General features: G+C 46.2%; 1 protein-coding gene across 6 annotated transcripts; it reads left to right on the forward strand.

Moving 5' to 3' along the window:
• Positions 1–109: 109 nt before the first annotated feature.
• Positions 110–17,028, forward strand: Cipc (CLOCK interacting pacemaker). 6 transcript variants are annotated; one of them, XM_032908198.1, is made up of 4 exons: positions 110–266; positions 6,900–7,087; positions 13,848–14,017; positions 15,480–17,028. In XM_032908198.1, the coding sequence occupies exons 2-4, from the start codon at positions 6,910–6,912 to the stop codon at positions 16,365–16,367; spliced, it is 1,236 nt and encodes a 411-aa protein (XP_032764089.1). In that variant the 5' UTR covers positions 110–266; positions 6,900–6,909; the 3' UTR covers positions 16,368–17,028. The 6 variants fall into 6 exon arrangements, with proteins under 6 accessions (XP_032764089.1, XP_032764087.1, XP_032764091.1 ...); XM_032908196.1 differs by lacking the exon at positions 110–266 and adding an exon at positions 295–360; XM_032908200.1 differs by lacking the exon at positions 110–266 and adding an exon at positions 298–319.
• The last annotated feature ends 1,643 nt before the right edge of the window (positions 17,029–18,671 follow it).

An 18,671-nucleotide genomic window follows, 5' to 3' on the forward strand; every position in this document is an offset into this window, starting at 1 on the left:
GCCTTCGGGCTAGAGCGGGGAGGTGGGGCGGAGGAGTGCCCTTCTAGGAGTACAGCGCGCAGTCTCCATGGTGCTGGGGCCTCGGAACCGAATCACGTGACTGGCGAAAGCTGTCGTGGAGGCGGAGGGAGGAGAAATGGGCGGGAGGCCTTGGAGATAGCTAGAGACCCGGCGAATACCAGGTTGTCATGGAGTCATGGGGCCCATCTCGCGCATGCGCCAGCTAACCCGCCGGGCTGGTCATGGAGCGGCGACCCTGGCCCTAGGTGAGAAAGGCAGGGTTCGCTAGGCTCCGGGCACAGGGAGAGCTGCGATGGGGGTGAGACTGAGAGGTTGGGACTGGGAGCACCGAGAAAGCAGGTGGGAGCAGGTGGAAGAGGAAGGAGAGCGAAGTGGGCCCGAGGGGGAACCAGGGATTTTTGGGGACGGGGGCGCCAAAAATTGGGAGCAGAGGGACGCACCATTCCTGGCTTCCTTTTAGTTGGTTTGCGATGAGGGTCAGACCCGGCGTGGGAAAGGGAATCTGGGGTGAGGCACAGACGGTGTGTAGGGACAGGGTTTGCGTGAGGGGCAAGTGGTGTGAGTCCCATAGAGCATGTGTGCCTTGGCCTGGTCCTGGATACCATTGCTCTCGCTAGGGGCGAACCTGAAGGCCTGAGGGGTCTATGAATGGGCTAGTGGGTGGGCATGAGGGCTGCTTACCGAGCGAGTGTCCAGGACCTTCGTCTAGGAGCTATGCCTCAGACACAGGTGCACTGTCTATTTCAGAGGCCTGCGGTCTCCTACTTTTCCTGGTTATTTCTCCTGGGTGGTCGACTCGCCAGGCATTGTGCCAAGGATAGGGACGTGAGGAAGAAGGTGGCTTGTGCCAAGAAAGAAGTCAGTGGTTAGTGGGTAGGCAGGACAGTTTTGATCTGGACCCAGAGCCAGAGCCCATCTCTCTGGGTATTGCCCAAGTTCTGGCGTTCGGCATCGCCTGGGCATTTGCTCTGGATACTGGTGGTATGCCAGTCGCAGCATAGTCCTGGGGTCTGCCCAGTTCTGCCCTGCTGAGTTGGCAAGAGGGTGCGCATGCTGCCTGGCACAGATGTCCTGTGGGCTGGTGAGAATGAATAGGTGGGCACTGTTACTGCGAGCCCCCTTTCTGAAGCGATCTGAGAACGTTCTCTAATCACATGGCCCCCTTCGAAAGGTGAGGATGGAGAGAGCCCTGGGAAACTGTAGGGAACGAAGCAGGGTCTTTGACATGACTTTTTCAGCCAGTTTTGAGAATGGGAAGGAGTGTGAAGGAGTATATGAATAATGGACACGTAGGTAGGTGCGACTTCCCACCACTAAAATACACATTCTCCCAGAATGGCATTTCTGAAAATGCAGATCAAAAGAAAAAAACGACCTCAGAGGAAACCTAGTAATACATTTGTGGTTCTAAGTGGGGTTCCTCATGGGTTTATGGCTGATAAATTCACTTTTCTGTGGCCTTATCACTTTATTATATGTAAGCCTTTGCTTGGGTTTTCACCTCACACCTCTCTGCACGCATGTCATACACGTGACACACTTAAAGGGAATGTGAGCTCTCGGGAAGGATGCCAAGTAGCTATAAAAGGAGAGTGCTAAAAGCTGCGTGTCAGAGCTTTTCCTCTTAACCCTTTGATTGCCTTTCATCCCAAACTCAAAACTCCCGAGATTGTGGGTCACATCAGCTTTTAGCTTGGTGGGTATACTTGTCCCTATGGTTTCATCTTGGAATAAGGACTATATTAGACTACACCTGATAATTAGACCTTGAGGTGATCACAGTGTTTGAAAATGTAGTCTTGACCTTCGAGTTCTTCAGGTATTTTGGTGAATTCTACACTGCTTGGGTTGCCAGAGACTCTGCTGGACTGAGGTTTGTTAAAATTTATTATTTTCTAGAATACCTCACAAGTCTGTTACAGAGTTGGAAAAAAAAAAGGAGATGGAACCAAGGACTCTGAGGTTCTAGAGCAGTGGCCCTCAACCTAACAAAACAGATGGAACCAAGGACCCTGAGGATCTAGAGCAGTGGCCCTCATCCTTCCTAACAAAATAGAGATGGAACCAAGGACCCTGAGGTTCTAGAACAGTGGTTCTTAACCTTCCTAACAAACAGAGATGGAACCAAGGACCCTGAGGTTCCAGAGCAGTGGTTCTTTCCTAACAAAACAGAGATGGGACCAAGGACCCTGAGGTTCTAGAGCAGTGGTTCTTAACTTTCCTAACAAAACAGATGGAACCAAAGATTCTGAGGTTCTAGAGCAGTGGCCCGCATCCTTCCTAACAAAATAGAGATGGAACCAAGGACCCTGAGGTTCTAGAGCAGTGGCCCTCATCCTTCTTAACAAAATAGAGATGGAACCAAGGACCCTGAGGTTCTAGAGCGGTGGTTCTTAACCTTCCTAACAAAACAGAGATGGGACCAAGGATTCTGAGGTTCTAGAGCGGTGGCCCTCATCCTTCCTAACAAAACAGAGATGGAACCAAAGATTCTGAGGTTCTAGAGCAGTGGCCCTCATCCTTCCTAACAAAATAGAGATGGAACCAAGGACCCTGAGGTTCTAGAGCAGTGGCCCTCATCCTTCTTAACAAAATAGAGATGGAACCATGGACTCTGAGGTTCTAGAGTGGTGGTCTTCAATCTTCCTAACACTGTGACCCTTTTAATACAGTTCCTCATGTTGTGGTGACCCCCAACCACAAAATTATTTTTTGTTGCTACTTTTATAACTGTAATTTTGCTACCGTTATGAATTGTAAATATCTGTGTTTTCTCTTATGTGACTCCTATGAAAAGGGCTTTTGTCCCACAAAGGGTTTGGGACTCACAGATTGAGAACCACACTGCTCTATAGACAAATATTGGCTCTAATGTAAGAAGTGAAAAACGGAAGTGAGCATCAAGTGCCATGAAGCACACTTCTGAGAATGTCATCGTCTACCAGTCTATTTGAGCGCTGACTAATTTTCCACAGAGTCTTACTACGCACTGCCTTAAGGGGTGCTGGTGGGAAATACTACCTCTGTTTTTCTGCCCAGGCTTCCTCTGGTGTGCTGCATGTGAGCTCACTTCCTCCAAAAGAAGAGAGGTGTAGTTTTCTGTTCTCACCTGAGCCTCCTTGACTGGAACACTAAAGCTTTTTGTCTGCTTGAGCAGAGCTTTATCAAAAACAGAAACTCATATTTTTTAACCTTTTTGCATCTAAAGTAGACACTTTACCATTTTAAAGTCAGTTGTGTGGATTTTGTTTTTCTTCTAAAATGCCACCAATTCCTTATGATATAAAGTTTTAGAATTTAATAGATTTGTCAAAGTTTTAGCATTTTGACTCTGCAGTCAATATTCTATAAACTCCCTGTGAAGCAGAGTAAATTCCTAAATGATTTTTGGTAGCTCCACTGGCTGCATTTTAATAGCTAACATCTTAATAACTCTTCATAGTCTTGTGACAGGATCATAGGGACCAAATTGGAATGCTTCCTCCAAAATGCCTGTAAAATATTCTGTTTAGTAAGAGATTGTGGTGTTTTTCTCAGATTCTTAGTCGCAACTAACTGCTTTGACCTGCCCTTCTAATCTGGATCAACGCTGGTCAGACCCTCCTTAGTCTGAATACCATACAGAAGCCACTTCTAGTTTCATTTTAAAGAAGGCTCCATTCACTTTCAAACAGTATTCTTTTAGGAAAATTACCCAGTGCACATTCGTTAAGTTTCATACAAAAGGATCCTACTGTAATTAGAGATACAGCGTCATATTTCCATCTGCTTTTTAAATGGGTTTGTCCAGGCTATCAAACACCATACTGTCAACCACGGACGGTGCTTTGCATGGTGCTCTGTGAAGATTTGACATTGCTATTGTTTACCCTTGCCTGTGGAGGGGTAAGCATGTGACTGGTGGGAAAGCCACATGATACGAACTGGATGAGTTAGATATGGGGCCAAATGACCTTTACTTGGAGTATTTAGAATTTCCTTCCATTCAGACCATTTGTGTCCTGTTAGTCTACTGCAAGTGTCTATAAGCCTGTCAGCAGGAGGTTGCTCACGAGTGATGGACTCACTTGTCTCCTGCTCATGGTACCATGAGTCTTTGCTCTAGTGTTTCTCAGAGGTCCTGAACTAGCAGAACACCTCATGTGTGGCACTTGAAGGTATTCCAGGGACAGTGCCTCTTGGCTGAGGTGCGTGTTTTTATTCAGGACAGCTGCATGGGGTCAGGAGTGGATTGTGGATTCAGTAGTTTCTGGGCTGTTTGTACTCCTACCCAGTCTCATCATTGTTTGCCTCGGTGGTACCCTCCTTTCTTTACCCCTGAAGTGCCCCCCCCCCCTTTTTAAAGACATGATCTCACAAGGTAGCCCTGGCTGGCATAAAACTCACTATATAGACCAGGTTAACCTCAAACTCAGTGATCTGCTCCTGAGTGCTGGACGAGTTCGCCACTCCCATTGCTCCTTAGTTAATATCCAGTCTTTTCCAGAGTGCATGATTCCAAGGCACTGCCCGTCTGTCCTGTGCATCTACTCTCCCGTCTCTTCCCCACCCCCACTGTCAGTGCACAGCATTCTGCTCTGACCTCCCTGGCCATCTTACTTCTGAGTATATCGAGTTCTTTCTCTCTTCAGCCCTTACATTGGCTTGGAACACGCTGTACAGTCTGCCTATGGCCTTTGACCTCACTGAGGTGTGCTAACTCTCCATCCTCCAGATTCCAGCCCAGCCCTTTCTGCTGCTCCAGACAATTAGCCTCACACCTTCATAGTGCCTGCCAAAGCAGTTATGAGTTGTATGACTACTTGGTTTGTATCTGTTGTTTTCTCTCTAGACCACAAGCTCCAACAAGCATACAAACACAAGTTACTCTATTCTCTGAATCTTCAGTCTAGCACAGTGGCCAATTTATAGGGAGCACTTGATGCATTTTTAAATACATGTTTCTAAATGATTAGATATAATGTATCTGAGTCTTACCTCCTCCATTGCAAAATAGGATCACAGCCGAGGAGAGTATTGTAAAGCTCAAGAGTAACATTAAAGCAGAAAATGTTACCTAGGTGTAATGTAAGCACTTACACCTTATTTTTTATGTATTTTATGGGTGGGGGTGCTTTGTTTGCATGTATGTCTGTATATCACTTGTGTGCCTTGTGCACACAGAGGCCGGAGAGGGCATCGTATCCTCTAGGGCTCTAGTTGTTATTGTGAGCCACCATGTGTATGCTAGGACTCACCCTGAGTCTTCTGGAAGATTGGCAAGTGCTCCTAACTCTTGAGCCATCTTTCTAGCCTACCCCTTGCAAGCACTATTTTTTTTTTTTTTCTTTTATTTTCGGAGCTGGGGACCGAACCCAGGGCCTTGCGCTTGCTAGGCAAGCGCTCTACCACTGAGCTAAATCCCCAACCACAAGCACTTTTTAACATTACAATTTTTTTTATTATTTTAATTTTTCACTTTACAGCCTGCTTACTGCCCCTCCCACTCACCTCTCACAGTTCTTCCTGAGTAAACATTTTTAAAATACGTTGTGTGCACATAAAAGTCCTTGCTTTTATGTGGTGATACTGGGGATCAAACTTAGGCTTTAAGCATACCAAGTAAGTGCTCTACCACTGAGCTAAACTTGAGACCTAAAAAGTTTTGTGTTTTTTTTTTTTTTTTAAACTTAAGTCAAGAAGTAGTATATAGAGGGATAGAGAGATGGCTCAGGTGTTAAGAGTAGTGGCTGCTCTTCCAGAGGACCTGGGATCCTCAGACATCCATATAGGGGAAACATCAATGCACATAAAATAAAAATAAACCATTAAAAAAAGTGGCAGTGGGGCCAGTGAGATAGTTCAGCAGGTAAAGGAGCTTGCCACCTGACAGGACTCATGAGGTGGAAGGATACGACCAACTTCTATCAGGTGTCCTCAGATGTCCTCTGACCTCTACACATGAATCACGGCACATCTGTGTTCACACAAATGTATACGTGTATACAAAAATCAATAAAATACATGTAAAAGCTTATGAAGTAGTGTGTGTGTGTGTGTGTGTGTGTATGTATGTGTGTGTATGCCTATGTGTATGCGTGTGTGTATGTGTGTGTGTATCTGTGTGTGTGTATGTGTGTGTGTGTATATATGTATCTGTGTGTTATGTATGTGTGTGTATGTATCTGTGTGTGTGTGTGTTGCATGTGTGTGTATGTATCTGTGTGTGTGTGTTGTATGTATCTGTGTGTGTTGTATGTATCTCTGTGTGTGTTGTATGTATCTCTGTGTGTGTGTTATGTATGTGTGTGTATGTATCTGTGTGTGTTGTATGTATCTGTGTGTGTGTGTTGTATGTATCTGTGTGTATGTGGGGGGTATATGTATCTGTGTGCATTATGTATGTGTGGTATTTGGTTGTACTCTGCTCAGTACTTTATTCTAAGAACTGACAGGTTTATTTGAGAAATCCTGTACGGTTGAGCGGTGGCACTAGGTCACAAGCCACATACGTCTACTGGGAAAGCACGCCTTGCTGGTTGATGTTACCTCTCCTCTCCTCAGGGAGGAGGGTGAGTTTATTTGGTTACCCATTTCAAAAGCCTAATCAAATGTCCCTTTGTTAGCAGTTCACAAAGCTTCCACTGAATGTGGTTGCGTGCCTTGAATTCGTGCTTTGAATTCACAATGGAATTAGAGGGCAGCGAGGGGATAGTGAACCTCCTTTTGAGTGGAAACCGTTCTGTTTAGTAAACTTGAAGCTTGGTCAGCTGAGCCCACAGAGAAGTTGTGGTGAAGTGGGTGAGGCTAGCGTTCTTTGCCCTTACTTTCCTCACCATTTGGCTCACCCCGTTCACGCTCCAGGTAATGACTTCTTACGTAATTATTGTTTTTCATAGAGTAATCCATATGCAAAGACTACCTGTGATCCAGCTTCCAGCCCTCTTAGACATGGAGAGGAAAGTCCCATCCAGAGAGAGCCCCAGAAGACTCTCTGCCAAGCCAGGCCGAGGCACGGAGATGAAAAAACTAGCCCGACCACTTGGTGTGGTGGCTGCTGACTCAGACAAGGACTCTGGCTTTTCAGGTTAGCCATATCTTACACTTGTGCCTTTGACTGAATGATTTGCATGAAAAACTCCCTCCCTGAAACTCATTAGTGTAAGAAAAACAAGAAGCTTTCAAACACAGGATAGCTAACATCTGAGCTCTCACAGATAGTAATTCCGAGGACGGGGCTGGTCGTGGAGGCAGTTCTGTGGTATCTTATGATCTGTCTATCTCAGCACCATGGAGTTAATTCTGAAAAAATAATTTGATTTCCTTTTTCAATTAGACTTTCAACTTTTAACCCTACATTTCAAACTGTAGCTACTAGAAAAAAAATAAACGTGGACGGGGAATAGAGTTCAGTTGTGGAGTGCTTGCCTAGTATTCAGGAAGCCCTGGGTTGGATCCCCGCACTTTATAAAACTGAGTGTGCTAGCTCGCTGTGCCTGTAATCCCATTACTAGAAGGTGGGAACAGGAGGACCAGAAGTTTGATGTCATCCTTAGCTACATACAAGTTCAAGGTCTGTTTGACTTATAGGAGATCCTGTCTCAAAGACAAGTGTTTTTAAAATACTCAGAATTCTGTTAGTTTAATTTCTTTTATATGACAGGAAAAAAGAAAAATACTACTGCATCTCATTGCCACATAACAGTGTGAAGGTCAGTTAAAAGTAATGCAGTCGTGTATTATGTTAAGAAGCTGATCCTTGTGTGAACTCTAGGGTGTGCTTTCCTGAACCTAGACTGATAAAGTCTGTTACAAGCTATATGGTATAGTCATTATCACATATGTGGCCTGTCATTGGCTGAACCTTCTTTATGTGATAAGTGATTGTCATTTGTTAAGATAACACTGGCTTAGGAAGTAATTTTGCTATAATTAAAAAAAAGTCCCTTCCTTCCATATTTTTTCTTTTTTTTTTTTTTTTTTTCCGGAGTTGGGGACCGAACCCAGGGCCTTGCACTTGCTAGGCAAGCGCCCTACCACTGAGCTAAATCCCCAACCCCAATAACTGCATTTTGTGATTAGACTGTGAGCTACCTGACCCAATTGTAAACGATGTTAGAGATAAGAAAGTAGAACAGGGGGCTAAAGAGATGGCTCGGCAGGTGGGAGCCTTGCTGCTCTTGTAGAGGACATGGGTTCGGTGTCTAACACATCAGAGAGTTCACAGCCACTTGTAGCTCTAGTTCCAGGAGATCTGTCACCTCCTATAGTCTCTGAGGGCTCTTGCATGTACATGGTGCGTGTGTATACAGACAGACTAGCAAGGGCATGCACACACACACACAAAAGAAAATAAACAAATCTTTGAGCTGGGTATGCCGGCACACTCCTTTAATCCCAGGACTTGGGATGCAGAGACAGGTGGATCTCTGAGTGTGAAGCTATCATTGTCTACATAGTGACTTCCAGGTCATTCAGGGCTACATGACTCAAAAAATAGAAACTAACCAAACAAACCTCCCAAAACAAATTCATAATTATTACTACCTCTTTCCTTTCCTTTCCTTTCCTTTCCTTTCCTTTCCTTTCCTTTCCTTCCTTCCTTTCTTTCCTTCTTTCTAAGACTTATTTAAGTATGAGTAACTGTCGATGTCTTCAGACACCAGAAGAGGGCATCAGATTCTATTACAGATGGTTGTGAGCTGCCGTGTGGTTGCTGGGAATTGAACTCAGGACCTCTGGAAGAGCAATTAGTGCTCTTAGCCACTGAGACATCTCTTCACCCCTTCTTTCTTTCTTGAAAAAAATTTAAATAAAAAAAAAAATTGAGACAGCATCTCACTATGTAGTCCTGGCTATCCTGGAACTTAATATGTAGACCAGCTGGGCCTTGAACTCATAGTGATCCTCCTTCCTCCGCCATGACAGGTAGATGGCAGAAGTACCATCTCATGTGGTCTCAAAAAAAATCTTTGAAAAAAAATTAAAAAAAAAAAAAAAAGAAAACATTGATAGTAGAGCAGCTTTCATTGCTAGCTGTCCTGAGCCTTACCCAGACTGCCTGCCTGCATCCCTCCGCAAGCCTCTGAATTTTATGCTGACGATCGATCTTCTTTTGTTCTAGGTCTGAGGCTAGTCAGTGGCTTGAACTACCCTTACTGTGCAAGTAAAGCCAACAGCATTGTCCCAGTACATTCTCAGGCGATGGGGACATTCAGGCTCACTATTGTGGGAATGGAGCTTTTTGTAGAGAAAGATTTACACTTGGGCGTCACATGTGTCCAGGTGTTACCCGGGTTCCACCCGTGTTACTGATTTACTAATTTATGGTCGGAAATGCTGCTGTTAGGAAATCTAGGACTCCTCCCTTCTTAGGTTGGTGTACTATGTCTCAGAGGCATGCTGAATGAGAGGCTAGGTTATAAATAGACTGTTACTCAGAGAGGGACAGCACTGACCCAGGGATTAGAACAGAGGAATTAGTGTCCTCCCCAGGGCCAGGACAGTGCAGGGAAGGGTGCGCCAGCCTGCAGCACGGTGGGTTCCCTTCCCTGAATGCTGTTGCTTACCAGGCTTGCCCCGTCATGGAGCCCACCTGAAGCACCTATTGAAGGTTTAGATCCCCAGGCCCTCCTAGAGAGTCTGGTGCTGAAACCGAGGAAGGGCCTGGAAAGTGGGGTCTATGAAACAAGATCGAAAGTCGGAAACACTAAGGGCTTTTTTCTCTTTCAGTATCACACTTGCTTTTGCTCTGTTTCTAGATCAAACAGGTAATGCATGGGCGAGTCAAAGAAGAAAACAAACTTTACCCACAGTCCTTTTGTTTGTAATTCCAAGGACTGTTGACATTCAGTTCCTCCTTTGTTTTAGTAAGTACTGTGCTGTTCAGACACAGACACCCCACTCCAGTTTCAGAAGTGGCTCCAGTGAAAGCTACTGGTTGTTCTTGGGGCAGGCTCCAGGGAGTTGGTCACTACCTGAGTTAGTCCAGTCACCTTGGATAGGTGTACTGATCATAGCCAAAAGACTGAGAGGCACTTCAGTAAGATGTGCAGAACAAGGCTAGAAAGATGGCTCAGTGGTTAAAGGGCACTGTCTGCTCTTCCAAAGGACCCAGGTTCAATCCCCAGCACCCACATGGCAGCTCACAACTGTCGGTAATTCCAGTTCCAACAGATCTGACCCCTTCATACCAGTGCACGTAAAATAAAACTAAATTTAAAAAACAATCGCAAAACCAAGATGGAGTGTGTTTTCTATTTTAATTATTTCCCCAAATTTATTTCGAGAAATTTCAAATCTAAAGAAAAATGATTGAGTCCCCACACCAGAAAGATACTTTCTTCAGATCCACTGGGAATTATTATTTTTGCCTAGTTTACATCCCTCCCCTGTGTACATTGCTTTACTGTTTGAAAAGTAAACTTCAAACAATTAGCATTTCATTGCTAAATCTTTAGTCTAAATCTCAGAAGCAAAGACATTTTTCTATAGAATTATAATGCCATCATCACACCCAAGACATCAACCCGTGTAGAACACTCTAACCACAGTGCGTCTAAATTTCCCTGTTATCCTAATGAGGTCCCTGTAGCGTTTGTCACTGTCTCTGGCTTTTGGATCCCGCATCCAGTTGAGTGTGCATTGTATGAAGATAGCCCTCTTTGTAATCTTATTTAATCCAGAGTAGCTGTCCATCTTTTCCCTCCTTTTCTTTGTGACACTGATATCTTTGAACTAGCAGGACTGTAGTTTGATAGAATGTCCCACATTCTGGATTTTCTGATGGCTTCCTCATGTTTAGAATTGTTAGAGAACTACATTGTTGATGTTGTGTCCTTCCTATTGCAAAACACAGGGAAAGTGTTAAGTTAGTCTTATTCCATTTTTGTTTGTTTGTTTTTAGATTTATCTATTTGTATGCATGTGTCTCTTTATGAGCTCGTGCAGGTGCCTGTAGGGGCCGGTATCCCCTGGAACTGCAGTTACCAGAGGTTTTGAGTCACCTGATGTGGGGACTGGGAACTGAGCCTGGGTCTTCTGTAAGTGCTCTTAACTGCTGAGCCATTTCCAGCTCCCATTTTCATTTTTGATGATACTCTGGTCACTTGGTTAAACAGTACCTTGTACCAGATTTCTTTAGTGTAAAGATAACCTTTCAGTCAAGCCTGGTGGCACATGTCTAGAATCCTAGGTTCTGGGGAGGTTGAAGCAGTGAATTACTTGGTCATGACATGCCTGACCTCCTGAGTGCTAGGGTCATAGGCAAGCATCATTATACCGCCTTCTAGCAAGCCTGCCTGGCCAGTGTTTATCCTCTGTCTGTTGGTGTCTTTGCTTGAACTTGTTACCACCCCAGTGACTTTAAGGTTGTAATCTTTTAATGCTGTCATTTTGCCAACTGAACACCTTTGTGAGAAAATAGTTTCCTTCTTCTGTTTCACTTTTGATATCATCATGGATTTATGGAATTCTTCAGTAATTATTTGTCAGTCTGTCCATCAGCACCATTTTCTGTTATGTACATTGTCTCATGGGACACCTTCTCCCTCAGTGTTTGAGTGAAAGGAATGAGCTGTCTAGGTTCATCTTAGGCCTTTTTAGCAAAAGACCTGCAGTAACTCCTTCTCCACGACACCTGGTTTCTTTTCTTTTTTAGGATTTACTTATTTTATGAGTATGAGTACTGTGCAGTTGTCTTCAGAGAGACCAGAAGAGATCTGATCCCATTACAGATGGTTGTGAGCCACCATGTGGTTGCTGGGAATTGAACTCAGACCTCTGGAGGAGCAGTCAGTGCTCTTTACTGCTGAGCCATCTCGAAACCTAGTTTCATTATGTGTAGAATGCATTTCAACTTCAAAGTCCAGGAATCACGCTTGTTTGTAGTCTAGTAGTTCTTAATCAGAAGTTTACATTTGCATTAACTGGCTGATCAAGGGGAGGACTCCAACAGCCATGATTTTTGACAAGTGTCACTAAACATTCTGAATTACATATCTATTGATAAATACCTTTCTGATCATGGTCTTTGCCAAGCTGCACAAAATACATTTACAGTTGCCTCATGTATGCCTGGTCTCAAACTCACTATGTAGTCAAAGATGATCTTGGACTCCTGATCCTCCTGCCTCTACCTTTTGAGTGCTGACATTATAAGTAAGCATCAGACCTAGCTTACGTGGTGCTTAAGACGGAACCCAGGGCTGCATACTTGCCAGGAAAGCTCTCTGTCAACAGAGCTACATGTGGAAGAGCATTTAGAGTGGTTCCTGATACTTCTGTAGGAGGTACACGGTCTCTGGGTTTGTTTTAGCAGGAACTTGGTTGCATTCCTTTTCTATGGAATTTACCTGGGGAGAATATCTGTACTGTCTGCCATCACTATAACCATGACATCTGACAGAAAGGTTTATGTCGCTCGTAGTTTCAGATGATGCAATCCTTTGAGGTGGAAGCAACAGTGGAGCGGCTCTGTCTGTGGAGGTAGAGGTGTGCAGCAGTGGGCCAGGAGCAGAGGAAGCAGGCCAGAGCCAGAGCCTGGTGTAACAGCAGAGGCTGCTCCCAGCCATCTACCAGCCAAGTCCCGCTCCTGAAACCTCTGTGCCTTCACACTAGAGCCGCACGCTGGGGGTCAAGCATTCCATATGGGCCTGAGGGAGACACTTCACATGCAAACCATAGCAGCACCCTGTTATGCCCTGTTGTACAGGAGTCCAGTAAGCTCTCATGTGTTCAGGACTTCAGCAAAATAGGGACTTAACAAGGTGGCTGGGACAACAGAGAGGAACAGTTTAGCCTCAACTTTGACAACTGACGTAAGTCTCTTTCCCTGCCACTGTGATAAAATACGCTGACAAAAGCATCTTAAGGGAAAAAAGGTTTATTCACGGGTCAAAGCTGTAGTTCCTCATGGCAGGGAAGTCAAAGCAGCAGGAGCTGGACACAGTTTCTCACGCACACCCGCAGCCAGGAGCAGGGAGCAGTGAATGCAGGTGCTCTGCTCACTTCCTTCTGTGTGTGCAGTCACCACAGAGTCCCTGCCCTGGGCGTGCTCCTGCCTATAGTCAGGCCTTCCCACATCAACTAACCTAACTGAGAATCCCTCACAGACAGTCTCGGAGGCTAAGCTTGATCTAGCTAATCCTTTACAGGTGTGCCTGGAGCTGTCTCCTAGGTGATCCTAGAGCACTAACAGTTATCACTGGCCATTCACACCAGACACAGACACATCATTCACGTTCAGGGCACAGCATTTTCATTTTAACATGGGTAAAATTGTTATTGCTTTTTATATTTTGTACCTTATGGTTCCAGAGTTTCTGAGGATCTTGAGAATGTTAGGCTTTCTCCCCACTTCTCAAAAGCAGTTTTAAAGTACTGGCCTGGCTCTGGTGAAATGGCTCAGCTGGTAACCGCCTATCACCAGGGCTGACAACCTAGTAGCAGAGCATTGACTCCCACAGGCTGTCCTCTGTCCCTACATGTGCACCCCACCCCATCCATCCATACAGAATGTAACCAAAAGGTTGTTAAAATAAGAAATTAAAAGTAACAATTTAACTTTGCAGTCCTCGACTAATTGCTCTTGTGATCTGGTTATGATTGCTTTCATACAAACTGTGATTGACACAGGGCTTTCTAAGAGTTTTGAAGAAAGTCAAGCAGAGTAGTTAACCCTGTGGAGCAGAAAGACAGTTACTGAACACCAGTGAATTTCCAGCCTTAGAGCATTCACGGGAACCCTGTGAAAGATGTCCCTTTCTGTGTCAAGGAGTCCGTGGCTCCTCAGGAGCTGGGGTATGAGCCAGTAGCCCCAGTGAACTGACCGTTTTTCTGCCCATCAGATGGGAGCTCAGAATGTCTGAGCTCTGCCGAGCAGATGGAGTCAGAGGACGCGCTGAGCGCCCTGGGCTGGAGCAGAGAGGACAAGCCGAGGCAGAACGCCAGAGCGGCAAACCACGCCTTCCCCACACTGTCCCCTATGGTTGTCATGAAGAACGTGCTGGTCAAGCAGGTGAGGAGACACGTGCATCCAAAGCCTTTGCAGGTGAAAGCTTCTGAGCTTCCCATGTGCTCACGCGCAAACATGCCCTCTGTGAGGGAGGGATTTCAGAACGTGCTAGAGCCAGTGATGTGGCCTTCTGTCCAGGGAGAGACGGTGTTGCCTTTCCACTACTGGTGGTGTTTGGTCTTGTTTTCTGACTTAAAATTTTTCTTTGAGCTAATTTTTTTTAAGTGTGTGTGTGTTATGGAAGTGATGTACCATGCCTTCCTCTGACCTGAGGGCACCTGAGCTCACATGTACACACACTTATACTGAAATCCATACATTCTCTTATATACAACACGCACATGTGCATATGCACACATGCACACATGGGGGGGGGGTGGCGGGGAGAGAAGAGAGAGAACGGAAAACATGAAGCCACACTCAGGAGGAGTGAGGTAGCCTCTCCAGCAGAGGGACATAAGGATAGCTGGTCAGACTGCTAGGCTGGTCAGGAGATAGGAGACTCAGTGACAAGCTACCCTCATGGAGTCACTGCTGGTTTCATTTAGTTTTGGAGTTTCTTACTTTTTGTTTTGAGACAGGGTCTCCAGTAGCCCAGGCTGATCTTGAAATCCTTGTGTAGCTGAGCATGAATTTGAGCTCTTTTTTTTTTTTTTTCTTTTTTTTTTCTTTTTGGAGCTGGGGACCGAACCCAGGGCCTTGCGCTTGGTAGGCAAGCGCTCTACCACTGAGCTAAATCCCCAACCCCGAATTTGAGCTCTTGATGTCCCTCCTTCTATTTCCTGGGTGCCAAGATGATAGGCATCTGCCGCTGTGCTAGGATCGTGTGGGGCTGGGTCTGTAAAGAACTCCAAGCACGCCAGGCCAGGAGTCCACCAGACGAGTCCCAGCCCAGCCTGAACTTAGCACCTTGTAACCTTGCCGGGAAATCTCTCTGGTCTTACTGCCTCAGTCGGACCTTACCTGTGCCACTATTTCACCTGCCTCCTGTTTCTTTTTCTGAGTTGATAGCTCTCGATTAAAAACAGGTATTTCAGGCTGAGGATAGGCTCAGTGGTCAGGAGCACTTGTTCTTCCAGGGGACCCAAGTTGTGTCCCAGCACCCATGTTGACTGCTCACAACCACCAATAACTCCGTCTCCAGGGGATCTGACATGGGCGCCTGAGCTCGTGCACGTGCCTGTTCTCAGGTTCATCACACGCACAGAGTGGGGTTAAAGAGAAACTCCCCAGATAGTACCTCAAGTTTTCCCTCAGGAAAAAGCTTTGTGTTTGCTTTTGCTTTCTTTTGTTTTAAAGTATGATGCAGATCTAAGTGGATTTCAGTCCACACACACACACCCCTTCCCCCCGTTCTCAGCAAGGGCTCCCCGTCTATGAGGGAGACATAAGCACAGCTCAGCGTCCTCCTCCTCTGCCTCACTCGTCTATTGTGGATGCAGCCGCTCTCTCCCTTTGTTCACAGGGCAGCAGCTCATCCCAGCTCCAGTCCTGGACTGTCCAGCCGTCCTTTGAAGTGATCTCAGCGCAGCCACAGCTCTTTGTCCTTCATCCACCTGTGCCATCTCCTGTCAGCCCATGCCACACTGGTGAGAAAAAGTCAGAGTCCAGAAACTACTTGCCCATTCTAAATTCTTATACCAAAATAGCCCCGCACCCAGGCAAAAGGGGCCTCAGCTCCGAAGAAAGAGGAGCAAGTGGGGCACCGAAGAAAATCTGCGTAGAGAGACTGGGGCCAAGCCTGTCTTCCAGTGAGCCAGCCAAGCCTGGCCGTGTGCTATCCAGTCCTTCCACTCCAGCCCTACCCAGCTCCAAGCTCACCGAGGACTCGGCTCTGCAAGGAGTGCCCTCCCTTGGGGCCGGCGGAAGCCCACAGACTCTTCAGCCTGTGTCCAGCAGTCATGTAGCCAAAGCCCCCAGTCTGACCTTTGCTTCGCCCGCCAGTCCTGTATGTGCGTCAGACAGCACTCTGCATGGCTTAGAGAGCAGCTCCCCTCTCTCCCCACTGTCAGCCAGTTACAGTTCACCTCTGTGGGCTGCGGAGCACCTCTGCCGCAGCCCAGACATCTTCCCTGAGCAGAGGCAGAACAAGCATAGGCGCTTTCAGAATACCCTAGCCGTCCTCCGGAAGTCTGGTTTGCTGGGAATCACTCTGAAAGCCAAGGAGTTGATTCGTCAGAACCAAGCAACTCAGGTGGAACTGGACCAGCTGAAGGAGCAAACCCAGATGTTTATAGAGGCCACCAAGAGCAGGGCTCCTCAGGCGTGGGCCAAGTTGCAGGCATCACTCACATCTGGGTCCAGTCATTCAGGCAGTGACCTAGACACATTGTCTGACCCCCCAGACATATAGCACAGAAGCATTTCCAGTTGTTTGAGTTAACTCCTTTGCGTTCACAACTACACTTGTTCTCCACAGCCTATTTAAGAGCTTTTCTTTCTAAAGTCACCCACAAAGCCACGTGCCAGTCCCTGGCTGCTGTCTTAATCTGTGGTCCATGCACAGGTTAAGTGCGTTAAGTTGGTCTGAGCACCTCCAGCTGGAAGTATCTGTGAGTCCCTTTTCCTTAGCCTGCAAGCACTTAGCTGGATCTTGGGACAAAGGAGAGATGGCTGTGTCTCTTCTAGCTGTTACTTCCCATCCTCCTCCTCACTGTCCAGGACCATGGTGCAGTGACATGGATGAGTGCACACAGTGACACTTGTCCAACAGCCAAGGAGTAGGTGACCTAAGGATCCCTTCACTGTCCTCCTTCAAGTGTGTTAGTCATGGAGAAAAAGAAGAGGATGTGTTTTCATTTTACCAGGTGTGGTCTGTTGAGTGAAACCCAGAATGCTTTGGGCCAGGTGCCTGGGGGCAAGCATTTACCACATGAGGCTTTGTTCCTTACACTTGAAAGGTAAGGGAGAAAGGGCAAAGCCATCTGACTCACACCGATCACACACCTGATCTCACTTATACCAGTAGGCAAATACTTCAGATTTTTAAAATATAGAATGGATTTAATACTGTCTGGAATTGTATTTGATGAATTGCTTTTTTGATTTAAGGGTCAAAGAAGGCAGCATTTTGGTCACTAGCTGGAAGGTTTTAGTAATTTATGCTGGAAATAGAACAACCCATCAGAGGCTTGAGATGGGCCTGTAGGATGGCTCCGTGAGTAAAGGTGCTTACTGCCAATGACCTGAGTCTGACCCCTGAACCCCATGATAGAACGAGGGAACCTACTACTGTACATGCACACACACCATGATAAATGGATATAAAATTAAAAATAGAAGTCAACGTCAAAACAAGGTAAAACAATCACAAGCTTGAGATGGCTTCAGTGGGTCCTCAGGGTCTAGTGTAAGTCCACCCTCGGCTGTCTCTTGTCTGTACCTCACCCAGCTGTGTCTGAGGGAAAAATGATCATGCTTATAAATTTAAGTTAAGTAAACCCCAAGGCCACAGCAATCAGAAAACATCCATTTTCACATCTGGGTTCTCACTCATACCCTGTCATGATGGGGACACCGTGGAACAGTCTTGCACCTTTGTTTGATGTGGGCAGCAGGGCTGAAGTGTGATGTCCCTCTCTGAGGCTGGTCTTAGGGTGGAGAGTGTAAGGAGTTCCCATTGTCTTCAGCTTCCCTGTGTCTAAATGGTAACGATCCCAAGGCTTGTATCCTGCCTGTTAAAATTTTCATCCTCCTGGAAATCTTTGTTCTTTACAAATTAACTTGGGTTTTATGACCAGCCTCATCTTTTTCTGCAGAGAGTGCTCTTGGGGCTTTACTAGGTCCAGTTAAGGTTCATATTTATTACATAGCTGGTTGTAATTCTAACATAGTTTAAGAAGTATAAGACTCAGGTTGGCTCCACTGTGCTCATAAAGATATATGATTTAGATGCGACTGGTTTAAAAATGATCAACTTGGTAAAATCTCTGTTCTTTGGTCAACCTAGAATTATTACTTGCTGTTTGCTTTCTGAAAGTTTCCAAAATCAGAGTCAGTGTTTCTGGGTAGACTCAGCTCCTCGTGATATGCTTCCCCTGATTCCGTGGTATTGTGGCCGTTCTGCACTCCACTGGGAAGCATCCTTCCTGGCAGAATGTTTGGCAGGAAGGCTGCAGAGACAGGAGCATTCAGAGCAGCCTGCACAGCCGTGCCTTCCCGTGTGTCAGAAGGCTGGGGGCACTTGCTGGGGGCCAAGTGTTCCACTGCACTGGAAAAGCCCTCTGTGGTGCTGTAAGTCATGGGGCTCTCTTCCCACATTCGGGTTTCATTTCCTGTCCTATCCCCATAAGAGATGATGAGAGCCACCGTGGATCCTCACTGCTGAGTAGTGGGAGGGTTGGCCCTGTCACTGCTCCTCTGTGATCCTAGAGGCACAGCTGCACATCTCTAGGCTGCTAGCATAGTGCTCTGTTCCTGGAGCAGCTGGAAGCAGACAGACTCCAGTAGAGAATCCTTTGAGGCCCGAGAGCAGACCAGCACTTAGAGGAAGTCCGGAGTGGACCAGAAGAATCTTCATTGGTTGTCCAAGGCTGTGAGTAGCAATGGCCTTAGTGCATGCTATGAGCTCTTCTGAAGCATTATGTAGGGCCGTTGTTTTCTCAAGGTGAGGAGTCAATTTTAACTCAGACCACCCCACAGGAGAACCCTTGTCAGT

The sequence above is a fragment of the Rattus rattus genome, chromosome 7, assembly GCF_011064425.1.
Source record: "Rattus rattus isolate New Zealand chromosome 7, Rrattus_CSIRO_v1, whole genome shotgun sequence".
Taxonomy (NCBI): Eukaryota; Metazoa; Chordata; class Mammalia; order Rodentia; family Muridae; genus Rattus; species Rattus rattus.